The 19,712-nt window shown below is 37.8% G+C and overlaps 1 protein-coding gene across 8 annotated transcripts in view; it reads right to left on the bottom strand.

Annotated features, from left to right (window-relative positions):
• TMEM135 (transmembrane protein 135) overlaps nucleotides 1–19,712 on the bottom strand; it is a 290,564-nt gene that overhangs the window by 265,126 nt on the left and 5,726 nt on the right. For 5 of the 8 annotated variants that reach the window (XM_002708646.6, XM_089332368.1, XM_051821444.3 and 2 more), the window contains exons 2-3: nucleotides 5,155–5,282; nucleotides 1,729–1,821 (exon numbers count right to left, since the gene is read on the bottom strand). In XM_002708646.6, the coding sequence (XP_002708692.1) occupies nucleotides 1,729–1,821; nucleotides 5,155–5,282 (221 nt within the window). The remainder of the gene's footprint in view (nucleotides 1–1,728; nucleotides 1,822–5,154; nucleotides 5,283–19,712) is intronic. The other 3 variants (XM_008262983.5, XM_051821463.3, XM_089332384.1) reach the window with 1 other exon arrangement.

The following is a 19,712-nucleotide window of genomic DNA, read 5'->3' as shown; positions in this document are numbered from 1 at the left end:
CCTCCAAAGAAAATATGAGAATGGCCAAAAATGACATGCAAATATACCCAATATCATTCATTCATTCATTAGTCATCCAGTGAATGTACCAGATTCTGTTCTAAGTATTTTTACATTATACTAATTCAGTTATTTCTCTGAACCACTCTAAAAATAGATTATCATTATGTTCATTTTTCAGGTGAGGAGTAAGCTGTAGCAGTCACACAGCAAGTGACTGAGCCAGATTCCTCAGCTAGACAGTACAGCACCAAAATCCACACTTTAATGACCATGCTGTACTATCCTCTGGGATACAGTAAGCTATGTTTCTACCATTACTGACTTGATTTTGTTGAGGTTATTACCTCCACCACTTCTTTGAGTTCAGTAATTCCAAAAATCCAAAGTATCATGAAAAAATGAAACACAGAAACAGAAAAATTTAGGTGCTATTAATTAAGAGTTGCTTCAGGTGATTTGGCTGGTAAGACCTACTGATATTCTTACAAGGAAGTCATCAACTAGAATAAGCATTTTCATAAACTGTAAGTTTTTAATATATTATCCCAATTGATTCTTTGGAACAAAAGTAGATAAATTTCTCAGAAAGAAAAAAATGATAATTATTGGGAGTGGGCCTTTAGCCAAGCAGGTAAGACATCTGTGACCTACATCAGAATATCGGGGTTCAGTATCAGTTCAGTTCCTGACTCCAGCTTTCTGCCAATGCAGACTCTGCGAGGCAGTAGTGATAACTCAATAATTGGGTTCATGCCACCAATGTGGGAGATTTGGATTTGGATTGGGTTTCTAGCTCCCAGCATTTGGAGAATTTGGCAAGTGACCCAGCAGATGGGAGCATACTCTTTTCTCACTGTGTCTCAAATAAACAAAATAAAAAATATTTTTAAATAATTATTATTTATGAGATAGCAAAAGCTTCTACTTTACCTGATAGTTGACATAAATTTGCAACATTTTATGCAAATCTTATTAGTTCACAAGGAAAATTTTGGCTTGATAACAATCAAAAAAAATTTTAGTGATAAGATGAATTAATAATTTATTTAAAAGAGGTAACTCAAGAAGCCTGAAGCGAAGTACAGATCTAGATGATAATAGAAAACTATTGTTAATTTAATTAGATGTTAAACAGCATAGTGGCTATGGAAAAGATCTTTCATTAGAATTTGCATATGCCAGGGCAGTTTGCTGGAACAATTAAAGGCAACAGTTGGGATGCTCATTCCCCATGAGAGAGAGGCTGGGTTCAACTCCCAGACCTGCTTTGGTTTCCAATGTCCTGCTAATAAGCACCCTGGAAGGCAGCAGGAGATGTCTCAAGTATTTAGCTCCCTTCCACAGGCATTGGAGTCCTGGATAGAATTCCTAGATGCCGGGCATCTGGAGAGTGAACCAGATGTTGGGAAGTCTTTGTCAGTCTGTTCCGTCTTTCTGCCTCTCAAATAAATAGTTTTTTAAAATATAATTTGCCTTTTCCATCTCATAGCACTCTACAATTTTAGTATACAAATGAGTAGTATTGCTCTATAAAGTTAATTTGTATATTTTATAGACATAATAAATATAAATATTAATATAAAATTAATTTTCACTCAAATATTTGAAGAACTGAAAAAATATATCTTGAAATACTTCTTCTCATAAGTCATAAGTGAAACAAAAATCTCTAGCTGGAGTAGGGGATAGATAACCAGTTCTATTAAATAATATGTAAAATTTTACCTGCTTTTTCTTTCGATTAGAATGGCCATATAAGATGCTGGCAAAGCGGCACCAAAGCCAGGAGTCCATGAGTAGAATTTTCCAAGTATCTTCCTGAAATTCAAATTTGATTTTTTGTATGAAATTCCCAGTTGTTCATTTCCATTATTATGAACAGAAGTTTCTCTTCTCAGTCTACCCCCAAATCAAATGTCCCATAGCACCTCAAATTCAACATGTCCAAAACCAAACTCATCTTTCTCTCTCCTACCCCCAGAAATTTGTTCTCCTTCTTCTATTTTCCTTGATGCATTAACTATCCACTTATGCTTGACAGAATCATCCCCAACTTTGGTTCTCTTACCCTATACATTAAATCTGAGAGATAAATTCTGCAAATTACCTCTCAAATTCCTCTCCAACCCACTGCTTCTGCCTTTGTTGGGTCCCTCACCATCTCTTGTTCAGGCTCCTACAACAGCAAACAAGGGAAATCTCTCCTTCTAATAGTTCAGTCATTCATATTCAATCATGCATTCTCTGGATTCAAACCAGCTAGTTAGTCAAGCCTTCTGTGTTCTTGAGCTTCCTTATTTACCAAATGGGGATAATAATATTACATACAGCTGTCATGAAGGCTGCATGCAAGTACACTGTAAGGACTCAGGAAGTAGTAGCTGTGATTACAATTCTCACTACTTTCATTTTTTGAACATGATATTCAACAAATGCCTTTCTATATTTGCTCCTACAGCCCTTGACAACTCTTCTTAAAGCATTTACTAAAGTATTTTAGTCTTTTTTTTTAATTTTAAACATATATAATTTTTTATTCACTAGAATATGCTCCTTGAAAGTAGAAACTTCACAGTACATAACATATTATAAATGACCATTAGCTGCTTGGATTTTTAAAGAATAAAAGGAAAACTGGAGATGTTAGGAAGATATTTTTTCCTTTAAAAATGTTTCAAAAAAAGCAGAAGCAGCAAATAAAAATTATAAGAAATTATCTGAACAAAGTTGGTCAGTTACTAAATCATGCATTAAAGGCGGTGGGTAGGTGGGTAGGTAAGTCAATAGGCAGACAGACAGACAGACATAAAGAATCACAATTAGGGGAAGGTATTGTGGCACCATGAGCTAAGCCACTGTTCGGGACACCTGCATTCCGTATTGGATTTCTGGTTCAAGTTCCAGCTACTTGACTTCCAATCCAGCTTCCTGTTAATAGATCCTAGGAGGCAACAGATGATGGCTAAAGTCTTGGGTCCTTGCCACCCACATGAAAGACCCAAACAGTGTTCTGGGCTCCTTACTTCAGCCTGGCCTAGTCCTATCTGTTTGGCGCTCACTTCTCTTTCCCTCTCTTCTCTTTCCCTCTCTTTCTATCTCCCTGTCCTCCTCTGCCTTAAAGGTAGGTGAAAATTTAAAAAAAAAAAAATTTTTTTTAATTTTTAAAGAAATCACAAATGAAATCATCTTTTTAATTGAAGTTCAGATTTTAAAAGATTAGAAAAGCTATTGATGACACATCACTTAGGTATTTCTGATATAGGTATCAGAAACCTTCCTGATAAGAACAGACATAGTTTTCCCTCCAGTACAAAATCCACAAAGATGGGGCAGGCATTTGGTGCAATGGCTGGGTCACCACTTGGGATGCCCACATGCCATATCAGAGTGCCAAGTTCTAGCTTCTCCACTTCCTATCCAGCTTCCTGCCAATGTGAAAATGGGGATGGCTCAAAATACTTGTGTCTCTGCCACCCACATGGGAAACCAAGATGGAGTTTCAGGCTCTGTAGCCTTGGCCTGATCCAGTCCTGGCTGTTGCATACATTTGGGGAGTGAACCAGCAAACGGAAGATCTCCGTCTCTGTCTTTCTTTAAAAAAAAAAAAAAAAAAAAAGATTTATTTATTTATTTATTTATTTCAGAGGTAGAGTTACAGACAGTGAGAGGGAGAGACAGCGAGAAAGGTCTTCCTTCCGCTGGTTAACTTCCCAGATGGCCGAAACGGCCAGAGCTGTGCCGTTTCGAAGCCAGGAGCCAGGTGCCTCTTCCTGGTCTCCCATGAGGGTGCAGGGACCCAAACACTTGGGCCATCTTCTACTGCTTTCCCAGGCCATAGCAGAGAGCTGGATTGGAAGAGGGGCAGCCAGGACTAGAATCGGTGCCCATATGGAATGAGTTGCCAGCACCACAGGCATAGGATTAACCTACTGTACCACGGTGCTGGCCCCCTCTCTGCCTTTCAAATAAAATGAAAAAATAAATTGTTTTTAATTAAGAAGTATCCACAGAGAACTTAACAAATTACTGAACATGCTCACTAAAGGAAAATGGACTTGAGGAATCAGTTATAGGAAGAACACTGAAACACCTTTAATTATACCCCCTTTCTGCTTCTATAACTTAACCAAACAGGTTCATAAGTATACAATGAAATATACTACAATAGTAACTTACTACATTTATTGTAATTAATTAAAATCTAATTATTTGTAATCTAATTTTCAGATTTTTAACAAGTCTTAGAAACTTTCTAGATACCACACAATGAAATTTCCTTATATAGATTTTCAATCCAATTTAAAAGTATGGTTTCTCAATAGCAAGAAAATCTTATCAATTATTTTCTGCATAATCTAATCTTATAAATATAAATGCTCTAGGGAGAAAATCTATAAAAGACACTTTCAAACTATATCTTTAACTGTATGTAAAATATATCTATAGAACTACTTGAGCAACCCTCATATAAGGATAATGTGAAGACAATATTTTAACTTGACAGATATAAAAAATATTAGCTTGAATTTTTCAACAATCAGTGGGAAAAAACACAAAAAAGAAAAAGATAAAAAGAAGTAGATATCTCATAAATAAATTAGGAGTGTCACAGCACTCAAAATATTAAATCTAGCCTGTATCTAAAATATATAAAACATGTAGCACATGTAATATATATAAGACTCAATTAGGCCAAAAATTCTACCAGTAGCATACACAAGAAATAAACTTACTGTTTTGTACATAATATATTCATTTCATAGTCCTTTTTGAAGTCTGTTCCTTTCATATTACCCTGACCTATGTTATGTATAGCTGTTTTAAATTCCTGACCTGTGAAATTTAGAATCTAAGAAATCCCACTCAACAACTTGGTAAATATAGCAAGCAAGCTTCATAAAATGTGTGACATATTAAGGCATTTTTGCAACATAATGACACCAATAATTGGAAATTTCTATTACAACTTGGGCCATGAGGCCCACAGCTTCTGATTTTACAAATATTCCTTTAAGATAAACATTTTACATATTAAAGAAAAAAAAAAAACAAGAAATATGAAATAGACCTACACACCATTTATGTAAACATCTGTTTCCATTTCAACAAAGGAATTTGTATTAACATCTAGTCATGACTATGAATACCAACCTTAAAGTGCAAAAGAAAGCAATATACAAGGCCCCATTAGCAGTCAGAAATGAAGCAGATTGTAGGATCTCAGGAAGTAGTTTATGTAAATAATAGTCTAATTTTCGTTTTCGAAGAATTGCTGCAATCTGAAAAACAGAAAGGCTTTTTGTTTAATCCAACCAACTTTTTCAGCTTAAATTAGCTCTTATATGGAAGTTATTGAATGAAAGTATGTATTTTTAAAAGTAAAGTAAGGACCAGCACTGCAGTGTAGTAGGTTGAGCATCTGCCCACAGCACCAGCATCCTATATGGGCTCCAGTTCAAGTCCTGGTTGCTCAACCTCCAAATCAGCACTCTGCTATGGCTTGGGAAAGCACTAGCAGATGACTCAAGTGCTTGGGCCCCTGAACCACCATGGGAAACGTGGAGGAAGTTCCTGGTTCCCGGCTTTGGATCAGTCCAGCTCTGGCAGTTGTGGCCATTTGAGGAGTGAACCAGCAGATGAAAGACCTCTCTTTCTCTCCCTCTCTGTGTCTGTAACTCTGCCTCTCAAGTAAATAATATAAATCTTTAAAAAAAATTAAAAATTCTAGCATTTTACTGGCCTATTTACAGCTGCCAAGATCAAAAAGAACACAACTGAAATTATTGGAGGTAAAATATACACCAAGAAATTACAATGTGGGTCATGTGATGAGTAACTTCCATATATTAGCATAAATATTTGTAATACCTTTAAAAGTTTGAAATAGGAAAATTTAATTACTTGCAAACAGAAAAATAAATTGTAATTCAAATAAAAATTTGATGTTATAACCAAACTATGCCACAGATGTTATCAAGCTATTATTAGAGAACCTCGGTGATAGAAACTAGAAAAATGCAGTCAGTTATTCAGACATGATTACTATAAAGTAAAAATATGCTAGGAATACAAAAAGTAAAAAATAAAATTAATGATTTCTAGCCTCCTGAAGTCCATGAAAAAAGATCTGAAAAACTGTTATTAAGAATCTAGTAATAAGGTGGGTATTTAGCTTCCTATTTAAGAAGCCTGTTAGATGCCCATGTCCCACATCAAAACAGGGTTCATTGCCCAATACCAGCTCCTGACTCCAGCTTACTGCCAATGAAGATCCAGGGAGGCAACAGTGATGGCTCAACTAATTGGGTTCCTACCAACCATGTAAGAAACCAAACTGAGTTAATTGCCCTGCTGATCCAGTAGTGACCCAGAAGATAGAGTATCAATCACACCCATTCACTGTCTCTCCCTGCCTCTCAAATAAATAAAAATTTTGAAGGAAAAAAAAAAACTAGTAACAATGCATATAGCAGCTATGGATTACTAGAAAAAGAAACAGATTCCTATAATCCTATATGTAGAAGTTTATCAGAGAAATCTTTTACAAAAATACATTAACAATATTATATTTATAGTCCTCATGACTTAGATTTTTAAGTTAGCTTTAAACATGGGGTGGAGCATGGTGAGAGGGGTTAACTTTGAATTTAAAAGGGAAATATCTATATTAAAATAAAAAAATGCCTGACATAATTTAGTAATGATACATAAAAATCAGGACATGATATCTGGGGTGGGTGCTATGGCACAGCCAGTTAAGTCACTGCTTAAAATACCTACATCCCTTTCAAATACATTAATCTTTACCAAAAAAAAAAAAAAAGATACCTAACTATTTAGTGAGCACACTATTAATATTATGGGAAATAAAACAATATAAATCATAATAGGCTCAAGATATGGATACAGATATTGAACAATGATTAAGTGTCAGTAATATAATAATACACAAAGCAATAGAAGTTGAGCAGTAGTAGGCAGCAGTTTCATCACTGAGAAGGTAATTTGGAAGAACAGTGGCCTCCTCACAGGTCATGAGAAGGAACACTTTATCATCATGATGAAACAGTATATCAAAAGAACAAAGGTTAGAACAATATAATAGGGAAAGAGGAAAGGGTGTGTAAATTTCTCCATTCACTTGTCATCGTTCTGCAGATAATACTTAATAAGGTCAGTAATCAACAAGCCTCATGTCCTCTACTCACTTCTTCTTAACTACCCCTTGAAGCCTCTGACACTGACCATCTTCTATTTTACTTCAACAACCATATGCAGGGAAAATAATGAAGAAGAAGACCTAATTCTTCCCTTCAAGGAACAAAATCTTGATAGAGAAATAAACAAACAGTAAGCTGTAACACAATAGAACACAATAGAACTGTGTAACACAGCTGTAACACAATAGAACAAGAAACTGTAATAGACAAGCCTATTAGAGAACAACCAATAGGTAATGGGAATAGGCAGGTAATGATGCCAGGAAAATTTAACTCAATCTTCTTCTAAGACAGAAAAGTGGTAGAATTTTGACAAGAGAGAAGTTTCTGTAGTTTCTGTGATAGTGCATTCTTCTCATTCTCCTATGGTATTTCTAAATGCCATTTCTTTGCTAGCATTTCTTCATCAGCTCTCTCTCTCTACTCATTATACATTTACTATCAACCACAATATCATCTGGTATCTCAATATAGAAATTCTTATTATAACTCTAACTTGTTCCTCTAATTCTATACTTTATCCTAAATCCTCACTTCAAATATTTACTGAACATCTCAACTGAGATGTCCAATAAGGCACCAAAAAAATCAACATATCCAGAGCAGAACTCATTGTATTCCCCAAATACTCTTTTACTTCTGAATTCCCTACCTCAAGTAACAGCATGATATCCTCTCAATCAGGAACAAAATGTTGATGTCATTTTTAGTTCCTCCCTGATCCTCAGCCATATCATCAGCTCCTAGTATCTTCAGGATTTGGAATGTAACACCTCGTTAGACTTAACATTGGGCAGAATCTGGTACTGTTAAATATTCAGGTAGTTAAAAAAAAATCCTTCTCCATTCCTGCAAAGGAATTTGCAAATAACCTGAATGTCTATACAGAAAATGTAAAAAAGCCCAGCAAAGTCATATAACACATGATAAACACACAAAAATCTATTGACTTTCCATGTAACAGCAATGATTACATGGACATCAAAATTTAAAATACACTGGCATTGTGCTCACTTTGGCAGCAACTATACTAAAATACACTGGCATTTATAAAAGAAATTTAAACACTTGGATATAAATCTACAACAAATATATGCTGAAAATTAGACAATGCTGATGAAGGAAATTAATGAAGAGGCATACATACAATGTTCATGGATTGGAATGTTCAACATAGTAAAAACACCAATTCTTCTCAAATTAATATGTAAGTTTAAACAAATTCCCATCACAATCCCACAAAGATTTTTGTAGTTACAGACAAGATTATTCTAAAATATATATAAAAAAGTGAAGGAACTAAAACAGCTTTTAAAAGTTTTTTTAAAAGAATAAAATGGGAGGAGCCTGATTTCAAAATGTTATTACATATCTACATTATCTGAATGTATGACATTGATAGAGGAATAGACCAACAGAACATAATAAGGAACCCAGAAACTGATCCACACAAATACATCCAACTTATCATTCACAAAGTTACAAAAGCAATTGCATGGAAGAAAGATAGCCTTTTCAACAAATGGTACTGGAGCAAGTAGATATGCATAGTTCAAAAAAAAATTTTTTTAAAGAATCTCAATGGGATTCTCAAGCCTTACACAAAAATTAATTCAAAATGTATCACAGACAAAAATGTAAAATATAAAACTATAAAACATTTAGAGATAGAAATTGGAGAAAATCTTATGGCCATAAGACCAAGCAAAGAGTTCTTAGAATTGACAACAAAAGCATAATTCATAAAAGGAAAAACTGATAAATTGTTATCAAAAATTTAACTTTTTTCTGTGAAAGACTTAATAAAAACATAAGCTAAATCAGAGAAAATATCTGAAAATCACATAAGGACTAGTATTGATATATTTTTAAAAATCTCAAAATTCAACAGTAAAAAAAAAATCCAATTAGAAAATGTACAAAATAACTGAACCGACATTTCACAGAGCAGAATATATAGATAGTATGTAAGCACAATAGCCATCAGGGAAATACTAATAAAAACCACATTAAGGCATCCCTACAAACATATCAGAATGAGTGGCTAAAGTAAAACATAATAACTATTAAAAACACTGGAAAGGATTTGATGAAATCAGATCATTCATCCATTGCTGATGAAAATGTGAAATGGTATCACCATTCTGAAAAACAATTTGACAGTTTCTTAAAAAACAAAACATGCAATTAACATAAGACCAATACATTTAATCCTGCATGTTTATCTCTGAGAAATGAAAACTTATAGTTAACATAAAAACTTGTCCATGAAGGTTTATAGAAACTTTGTTTGTAAGTCAAAAACTAGAACGGTAGGCATTTGGCACAGCATTTAAGATGCTGCTTGGAATGCCCACAACCCATATGGGAGTACCTAATCCAGCTCCCTGCTAATGTACCCCTTGGAGGCAGCAGATGATGGTTCAAGTACTTGGGTCCTTGCCACCTACATTGGAGTTACAGGCTCCTAACCTTAACCTAGCCCAGGACAGGCTGTTGCAGGTATTTGGGGAATAAACCAGCAGATGGAAGATCTCTGACTCTCTGCCTTTGAGATAAGGAGAAAATATTAAAAAAAAAAAAAAAGAAAGAAAAAGAAAGAAACTAGAAATAACCCACATGTTCTTCAATAGGTGAATGGTTTAACAAACTACAACATATCCGTACTACTGGATAAATAACATTTAGCAATAAAAAATAAATAAATAAAAAATAAACTAGCAATATATGAAACAACTTTAATGAATTTCCCAAGAATAATGCTGGGTAGAAAAAAATCAATCTCAAAGGACTACATACTATGTGATTTCATTTATATAACATTCTTGAAAAGACGAAATTACAAAGAATAATTTAGTGGTTTCCAGTGATTAAGTGGAAGCTGGTGAGCAGGAGGGAAATGAATATGGTTTCAAAGGGCAATGTTAGGGATCTTGAGGTGCTAAGAATATTCTGTGTCTTGATTGTACCAATGGCAGTATTTTTGTTGTGCTATTGTACTATTATACTACAAGATGCTACCACTGAGAGAAACACAGAATCTATTAATTCCTACAACTGCATGTGAATCTAAAATTTGAAACTTTGGTTGTGGAAACTGAAGATTCATCAGAGAATTGTGTTTTACCTGTGTGCCAAAAAAAACCTTGAGCCTCCTTGCACAAAATTTATAGTTCCTGCATATTTTCATATCAGTCCAGATATTTGTCTACCAATCTTCCTCTATGTCTTCTCCATCATTAAAACACACAAGCACACAGCTTATTTCACCCATTTATTTTCAAGTTATTACAACCAAATTAATCCTATTTGACAAAATACAGACAAATTCTATAAAGAATACAGATTAATCTAAGAAAGAAAGAAGAGATAGGTAGTGTTCAGAAAGGTTAAAAAAATGAATCCTACATGGGGTACTTAGGATCTGTTTGAAGTCAGAGATAACATAGCCACTTCCAGGTATTTCAATATTGGAGATAATTCCCATAGATTTGTCAGTTTCTATATCCAACAATCCTTGTCACTGAATATGGTATGACTAAATGTTGACTCCACAGTTTCATTGGGTTAGTTGAAAACTATCTCCTTCAATAGTTATTTTGGATGAACAAAAGAAAATACAATGCAGCAAGAAATAGCCAACTATTTGAAAAATCATGCTTTCACCATATTCTCAGCTATTCAAAAACATTTACTTTGAAGATTTTTAAACTGAAATCTGTTAATCTCTCTTTGCCTCTCCTTCTCTCTCTGTGTAACTCTGACTTTCAAATAAATAAATCTTAAAAAAGTCCCGGTCAGGGCGCCGGATTCTGTCCCGGTTGCCCCTCTTCCAGTCCAGCTCTCTGCTGTGGCCCGGGAGTGCAGTGGAGGATGGCCCAAGTGCTTGGGCCCTGCACCAGCTTGGAAGACCAGGAGAAGTACCTGGCTCCTGGCTTCGGATCAGCGCAGTGCACCGGCTGATAGGTATTTGGGTCCCTGCAACCCATGCTTCACCCAAATGGAATTCCAGGGTCCTGGCTTTGGCTTGCCCCAGCCCTGGCTATTGCAGGCCTTTGGGGAGTAAACCAGCAGTAAACCAAACAAATCAATCTGTCTTTCTCTGTCCCTTTTCCCTCTCCCTTACACTCTCTCCCTCTCTGCCTCCTTCTCCTCTCCTCTTCTCCTTTCTCATTCTCCCTCCCTCTCTGTGTGTCACTCTAGCTTTCAAACAAACACAAAATAAAACTTAAGATAAATTTGAGATGGATCATAGACCTAAATTTGAAAGTTATAAAAAAATAAAGTATCTAGAGGAAAAAATAAACAAGTATCTTCACGAATATTCCAAGGATGATCCAAGAGACTAAGGCAGCATTAAGCACAATTCACGTATGGCATCTGTGGAGACCATGTAACACAAAAGATACAGACTGAAGATACAAAACTACAAATTTTGTGTCCTCTACCCTCTCTCTCCCACTCACTACAGCAAACCAATGAATAGGAGATCTCTCTCCACCTATCCTCCTCTTTCTCCTTCTCTGTCTCAGTCTTTCAAATAAAATGAAAATAAACAGATTTTTAAATTAAAGGCCTACCCTGCAATGTATATGTTTCTCTTCATAAGAATATCACTATTAAATATCCATCGAACTATTTGCATTTCATCTTACACATTTCCATTCCCTTGTCATTTCTTTGTCTATTTCCCCATATGACTAATGCCTCACATTTGCCATAGAGATGATTGACTAGTATTGGGCTTGCAGACTATGGTCATGGACTAGCACAAAGCTAATTGGCCCTCAAAGCCTTATTAGTACCAAACTCTAAATTAGTCACTGTTGTTAGACCCAGAGTTTGATCATTAAACTTTTCTAGAAGAATACATTTCTACAGGGTCTGAAAAATCTAGTTGCTTTGAAGCAGGAGCTCTCAACTTCAGCATTATTGATATTTTCAACCAGATAATTTACTGTTGTGGCAGGCTAGCCTATAAAATTTAGGATATATTTTGCAGCATCCCTGGTCTCTACTTTCTAAATGCCAGTAATATTCCCCCAGCTGTGATAATCGAAAATGTCTCCAGATACTGCCAAATGATTCCTAGGAAGTAATCTTTCCTCTTACTGAATGAAAATAACTGTGTAAAAGAAAACTATAATGAATTTATGTATGCTTAAATATTTTATTAGCAGGATTTTTATTTTGTCTTAAAAAACTTACATAGCACTTATTGTTTGCCAGGCTCAGTACTAAACACCACACAAATGTTAACTCACTTAATCTTCATAACAATCTATGAAATGGGCATGATTATTAACTGTCGCTCCCCCTCTTCGTGGAGGAACGACACAGGACCCTGCGCTGTTCTTTCGTCTGCTCGGCCCTCCCCGGGTTTGCTGCTGGTTCTTCCCGGGTTGGCTACTATCCCTTCCACCTCCGTGGAAGGGCAGTTCCCCCTGGCCGCATTCCCCACTTCCGCAGGGGAGCGGCACACCGCCGGCCGGTTCTCTCGGGGGCTGCACGGGTTCCCTCAGATGTTCCCCATAGATGTTCCTGGTGCATGCCGTCTCTCTCCTCCTTTATAGTCCTCCTCCGCCAATCCTAACTCGGCTGCCCACACACCGAGTACGCTGCTCTCCAATCAGGAGCAAGTCCTACAGTTTATTGGTTGAACTGGAGGCAGCTGGGTAGAAGCTGTTTTCTCCTCTCCCAGTGCCATATTGTAGGAGAGCAGATGCATAGAATAAGTCTTAATTCCAGTAACAGTCTAGTCCGGTTTGCTCCCCACAATTAACCCCATTTTAAAGGTAAGAAAATGTGGGCTTGGGGCTCGCCCTATGGCACAGTGGGTAAAGCTGCCACCTGCAGTGTCAGCATCCCATATGGGCACCCTTTCAAGTTCTGGCTGCACCACTTCTGAACCAGCTCTCTGCTTTGGCCTAGGAAAGCAGTAGAAGATGGCCCAAGTGCTTGGGCCCCTGCACTTGCATGGGAGACTCTGAGGAAGTTCCTAGTTCCTGGCTTTTGATCAGTGCAGCTCCAGCCATTGCAGCCAGCTGGGGAGTTAAGCCAGAGGATGGAAGACCGATCTCTCTCTCTCTCTCTCTCTCTCTGCCTCTCTGTAACTCTGCCTTTCAAAGAAATAAATAAATCGAAGAAAGGGAGGGAGGGAGGGAAGAAAGAGAGAAAGAAAGGGAGAGAGAAAAGGGAGGGCAGAAGAAAGAAAGATAGATCATGTGGGCACAGAGAGATTAAGTCAGACAAAGTCACACAAGTAATAAATAGCAGAGCAGGGCTTGAAGTCAGGCAAGTGGCTTTTAACCACCACTTGATGTTGCATTTTAACACATCATAAATAAGGAGAAATATCACTTATCCAAAGTGCATGTTACAATTTAAAACTCTGTGACCTATAGCCCATAGGTATTCAGTTTGCCAATCCTGAAAGAAAAACAGAAAAATAGGGAAAATATAACTTACATATATAAATAACCTGACTATTTAAAAATGTAGCATCTACAAATACCAGTGAGCTACCTTGGTGGGAAGACTAAAGATGACATGGTGATGACTCCATGATCAGAAATTATAGTCCCAATCTACAAGAACTAAAGATAAAAGATGATGGAAACACAAAATTCCTGAGACTAAGTCAGCAAATAAAAGGAACTAATTCCAGGGACCAGCGGCAGTTTAAGTGATGGCTGTGGTGCAGTAGGTTAAGCTGCCACCTGTGACACTGGCATCCCTTCTCAGAGAACTTGTTCAGCTCCTGGCTGCCCTGCTTTAAGTATAGCTCCCAGCTAGTGCACCTGGAAAGGCAGCAGAACAGGGCCCAGGTGTTTGGGCCCCTTCTATCTGTATCAGAGATAAGGATGCAGTTCCTGGCACCTAGCTTTGGTCTGGCCTGGCCCAGGTTGTTGGAGCTATTTGGGAAGTGAACCAGTGGATGGAAGATCTCTCTGTGTCTCTTCCTCTGTCACTTTGCCTTTCAAATAAATACTCTATAGAATACTATACAGCAGTCAAAAACAATGAAACCCGGTCATTTGCAACGAGATGGAGGAATCTGGAAAACATCATGCTGAGTGAATTAAGCCAGTCCCAAAGGGACAAATATCATATGTTCTCCCTGACCGGCAACAACTAACTGAGCATCAAACGGGAAACCTGTTGAAGTGAAATGGACACTATGAGAAACAGTGACTTGATCAGCTCTTGTCCTGACGGTTGATGTACAATGTAATACTTTATCCATTTTAGTATTTTTTTGTTCTAGTACTATTGTTTGAACTCTGTAATTAACACACAATTATTCTTAGGTGTTTAAATTTTAACTGAAAAGTGATCCCTGTTAGGAATTTGGAAAACATTATGCTGAGTGAAATAAGCCAGTCCCAAAGGGACAAATATCGTATGCTCTCCCTGATTGGTGACAACTAACCAAGCGCCAAAAAGGAAACCCGTTGAAGTGAAATGAACACTGTGAGAAATGGTGACTTGATCAGCCCTTGCCCTGACTGTTGATGAACAACTTAATACGTTATCCCTCTTAGTATTTTTTTTTTGTTTGGTCTACTTAATACTTTTGGTTGAATACTGTAATCAATACACAATTCTTCTTAAGTGCTGAAACTTAACTGAAAAGTGATCGCTGTTAAATATAAGAGTGGGAATAAGAGAGGGAAGAGATGTGCAATCTGGGACATGCTCAAGCTGACTTGCCCCAAACAGTAGAGTCAGAAACATACCAGGAGATTCCAATTCAATCCCATCAAGGTGGCATGTACCAATGCCATCTCACTAGTCCAAGTGATCAATTTCTGCTCACAATTGATCATAATGATAGGACTAAGAACCAAAGAGATCACATAAACAAGACTAGTGTCTGCAAATACTAGCTGATAGAATCAAAAAGGGAGAGAATGATCCAACATGGGAAGTGAGATACACAGTAGCCCATAGAATGGCAGATGTCCTAAACAGCACTCTGGCCTCAGAATCAGCCCTTAAGTCACACGGATCCAGCTGAAAAGCCCATGAGAGTCCTTCAGGCATGGAAAGCCAAAACACTCTGGAAAAAAAAAAAAAAAAAGACCTAAATGAAAGATCTCTGCGAGTGAGATCCCAGTGGAAAGAACAGGACATCAGAGAAGGAGGTACCTTTCTCTGAAGAGAGGAGAGAATTTCCACTCTGACTACGACCTTGTCTAAATAGGATCAGAGTCGGTGAACTCAAAAGGCTTCCATAGCCTTGGCAGCTCATGACAAGAGCCTAGGGTGATTACTGATGCCATCAACAAGAGTGTCAATTTGTTAAGTCAACAACAGGAGTCACTGTGCACTTACTCCTCATGTAGGATCTCTGTCCTTAATGTGCTGTACATTGTGATTTAATGCTATAACGAGTACTCAAACAGTATTTTTCACTTTGTGTTTCTATGTGGGTACAAACTGTTGAAATCTTTACTTAATATATGTTAAACTGATCTTCTGTATATAAAGAGAAATGAAAATGAATCTTGATGTGAATGGAAGGGGAGAGGGAGCAGGAAAGGGGAGGGTTGCGGGTGGGAGGGAAGTTATGGGGGGGAAGCTGTACTTTGGAAATTTACATTCATTAAATAAAAGTTAAAAAAATTGAAATAATCCCAATTAAAATAATGGAAACAATCTGCTCTGAAGTTAACTTTTTTTTTAAAGTGTTGAATATTGATTTATTCATATTCTTTGCCTGCAGCTTTTTCCTTGGGGAAAACTAACAGCTGAAATGTAGCTATCATGCAGAATATACAACCAGGAAAACCAGCACTTTACAGGGTAGGCCCACTCTTAGAGCAGTAAGCTTTGAATAGAATAGGTATGAAGTTAACTTTTATTTTCCTTATTCCCCAAAAATCTCAAAATTTTTTATGTATTCTTTTATTTGAGAAGCAGAGAGAGAAAGAGCTCCCGTCCACTGGCTGACTCCTCAAATGCCTGCAACAGCCAGGGCTGGGGCAAGGCCAAATCCACATACCGGGAACTCAATACAGGTCTACTAAATGAGCAGCAGGGACCCAATTACTTGAGCCATCATCTTAAATATTTACTATAAAGCCTCTCTAGAATGAAAATCATATCATCAAGCTCTTTTTTTTTTTTTAAGATTTTATTTTATTTATTTGAGAGAGCTACAGTGAGAGGGAGAGACAGAGAGAAAGGTCTTCCTTCCGCTGATTCACTCCCCAAATGGCCACAACAGCCGGAGCTGCACCAATCCAAAGCCAAGACCCAGGTGCTTCTTCTTGGTCTCCTATGTGGGTGCAGGGGCCCAAGCACTTGGACCATCTTATACTGCTTTCCCAGGCCATAGCAGAGAGCTGGATTGGAAGAGCAGCAGCCAGGACTAGAACTGGCGCCCATATGGGATGCCGGTGCTGCAGCAGAGGACCTACTGTACCATGGCACCAGCCCCATACCGTCTAGCTTTAATAATGATCTTGGCCGGCACCGCAGCTCAATAGGCTAATCCTCCACCTAGCGGTGCCGGCACACCGGGTTCTAGTCCCGGTCAGGGCACCGGATTCTGTCCCGGTTGCCCCTCTTCCAGGCCAGCTCTCTCCTGTGGCACGGGAAGGCAGTGGAGGATGGCCCAAGTGCTTGGGCCCTGCACCCCATGGGAGACCAGGAGAAGCACCTGGCTCCTGCCTTCGGATCAGCGCGGTGCGCCGGCTGCAGTGTGCCAGCTGTGGCGGCCATTGGAGGGTGAACCAACGGCAAAAGGAAGACCTTTCTCTCTGTCCCTCTCTCTCACTGTCCACTCTGCCTGTCAAAAAAAAAAAAAAAAAAAAGAATGATCTTTAAGCCTTACATTTCATACCCAAAATAGTCTCATTCTCCTAAATTGAGAATTAGCTTTAAAGATAAATCTGAAAATACACTTAAGGTATAATATTAAGACAGAATACAATCAAAAACAAGATTCAGGTTGAGGCATGAATACATTATACCAAGTTCCAAACTGAGAAGCAATTTTAACATTTTGGAAATTAGGAATACTCTCAAAAACCACACACCTAGGGCCAGCAATGTGCCGCAACACATCACTGGCATACTATATGGGCACCAGTTCAAGTCCTGCTGCTCCATTTCCAATCCAACTATTTGCTAATGCACCTGGGAAAGCAGCAGAAGACAGCCCAAGTGCTTGGGCCCCTGCACCCACACTGGAGACCCAGAAGAAGCTCCTGGCTTTAGATTGGCCCAACTCAGGCTGTTGTGGCCATTTGAGGAGTGAACCTGAGGATGGAAGAGCTCTCTGTGTTTCTCCCTATCTCTTTCTGTAACTCTGCCTTTCAAATAAATAAATAAATCTTAAAAAAAAAATGCATCTTCCATTTCAGTGTACCCACCATGAAGCACTATACCTCTAAACCAAAACACTCTCAGACACTGCCATAATCTGCACACATAAATGCAAATACAATGGGCTCTAATATGAAAAACCTTAAAAAATCCAATAATATACATCTTATTAAACAATTTTACCTAGATGAAAAACAGAAGGTATGAACATTTATACCAGTATCTCCAATTAAAATACTGGGTGTAATGAACTGAATCTTTGAAACAGAACTCAAACTAAGAGTCCTTTCTCAGGAAGTAGCAACAATCTGACTAAGAAAAGAAATCACAGATAACAAAGAACTATGACAACTAAGAAATACCAACTGTCTCATCATTTGTTGAAATATAAAATTCCATTAGAAGGGCCGGTGCTCTGGCATAGTGGGTAAAGCTACTGCCTACAGTGCCAGCATCCCATATGGGTGCCGGTTTGAGTTCCAGCTGCTCCACTTCTGATCCAGCTCTCTGCTATGGCCTGGGAAAGCAGTAGAAGATGGCCCAAGTAATTGGGTCCCTGCACCTACATGGGAGACCTGGAAGAAGCTCCTGGCTCCTGGCTTCAGCAGGGCCCAACTCTGACCATTGCAGCCATTTGGTGAGTGAACCAGAAGATGGAAGGTGTGTGTGTGTGTGTGTGTGTGTGTGTGTGTCTATCTCTCTCTCTCTTTCTGTAACTCTTTCAAATAAATCTTTAAAAAAAAAAAAAAAAAAAGATGCTGGCCGGTGCCGCAGCTCACTAGGCTAATCTTCCGCCTGAGGCGCCAGCACCCCAGGCTCTAGTCCTGGTTGGGGCACCAGATTCTGTCCTGGTTGCTCCTCTTCCAGTCCAGCTCTCTGATGTGGCCTGGGAAGGCAGTGGAGGATGGCCCAAGTGCTTGGGCCCTGTATGGGAGACCAGGATGAAGCACCTGGCTTCTGGTTTCGGATCGGCGCAGTGCGCCGGCCGCAGCAGACCGGCCGTAGTGGCCATTTGGGAGGTGAACCAACGGAAGGAAGACCTTTCTCTCTGTCTCTCTCTCACTGTCTAACTCTGCCTGTCAAAAAATAAAAAAATTAATTAATTAATAAATTTAAAAAGATGCTTAACATTTTAGATTTCACAATTTTATTTAAAACAACCTTGATTGACCTTTCGAAGGTTATAGACAAGTAGTTATTCAAAATACTTTTTCTAACATTCATAACTGAAAATTTCTGACTACCACCATTGAAAATATAGTTTATTTTTAAAAAGTGTCCACTTCAGAGAATCTGTTAATCAAGGTGTTAGTATAGTCTAAGACAATGTTTTACTGCCTTTTTTCTTCAGGCTTAATTAAAGGTCAAATTTAAAGGGAAAGAAATCAAATTCTTGGCCATGGTATTGGATTTAAGAAATTATCAAATAAGTTCTCTCTGTATAATTTGTAGCTCAGTGCCCATATCACCAAACTTATTTATTCACAGTCAGTGGTTTTAATCCTTCGGCAACTAACTGGACAGTATCCATAAATTGTTTTTTATTCCTAGGATTGCAACTTTTACTTAAATGCTTATTCATAGCCTACAGGTGATGGACTGACCCTGCATAACCTAACAAAACTATTGAATTGCTAAATTCAGGTTTGCTAAATTATATAGTTCAAAGGATACAAATATTGAGTAAGAATTTTCACACTGTGAAGAAGGTTCTAAACAGTAAAGGTCAATGAAAAAGTAGGCTTTTAAGTCATCCTTCCCAAAAGTATAAAAGATTCTATGCACTTTAGACCCAATTACCAAACAAGTTTTCTCTCCTAGGGAAAGCATCTAAGAACTTGAACAGCATGCAATCCATACTCTCAAACATGTAATTGTATATTCTAAATTTGCCACAAAAACCAAGGGCACTATGCTGTCATAAGTTTTAACATTAGTCTAGGGCTTAAACAGTTTTAACAACTATTCTGTGTATATGTATGTAGCAAGGGGTTGTCACTTATTTTGAAGGCGTAGCAATAACATTCAAGAAATAAAACATAACTTCCTAAAATGCATTTTTGGTACATGCATAAATTGTTAGCATATATGATAAAAATGCAGAAATGTTTTTAAAAAGCAAGGGGGCTGGCAATGTGGCGCAACAGGTTTGTC

This window comes from Oryctolagus cuniculus, chromosome 1, assembly GCF_051225735.1.
Source record: "Oryctolagus cuniculus isolate XC-2025 breed Fujian yellow rabbit chromosome 1, ASM5122573v1, whole genome shotgun sequence".
NCBI classification, from domain to species: domain Eukaryota; kingdom Metazoa; phylum Chordata; class Mammalia; order Lagomorpha; family Leporidae; genus Oryctolagus; species Oryctolagus cuniculus.
Note: the sequence above shows the minus strand (reverse complement) of the source record. Positions and strands in the feature narration are given on the sequence as shown.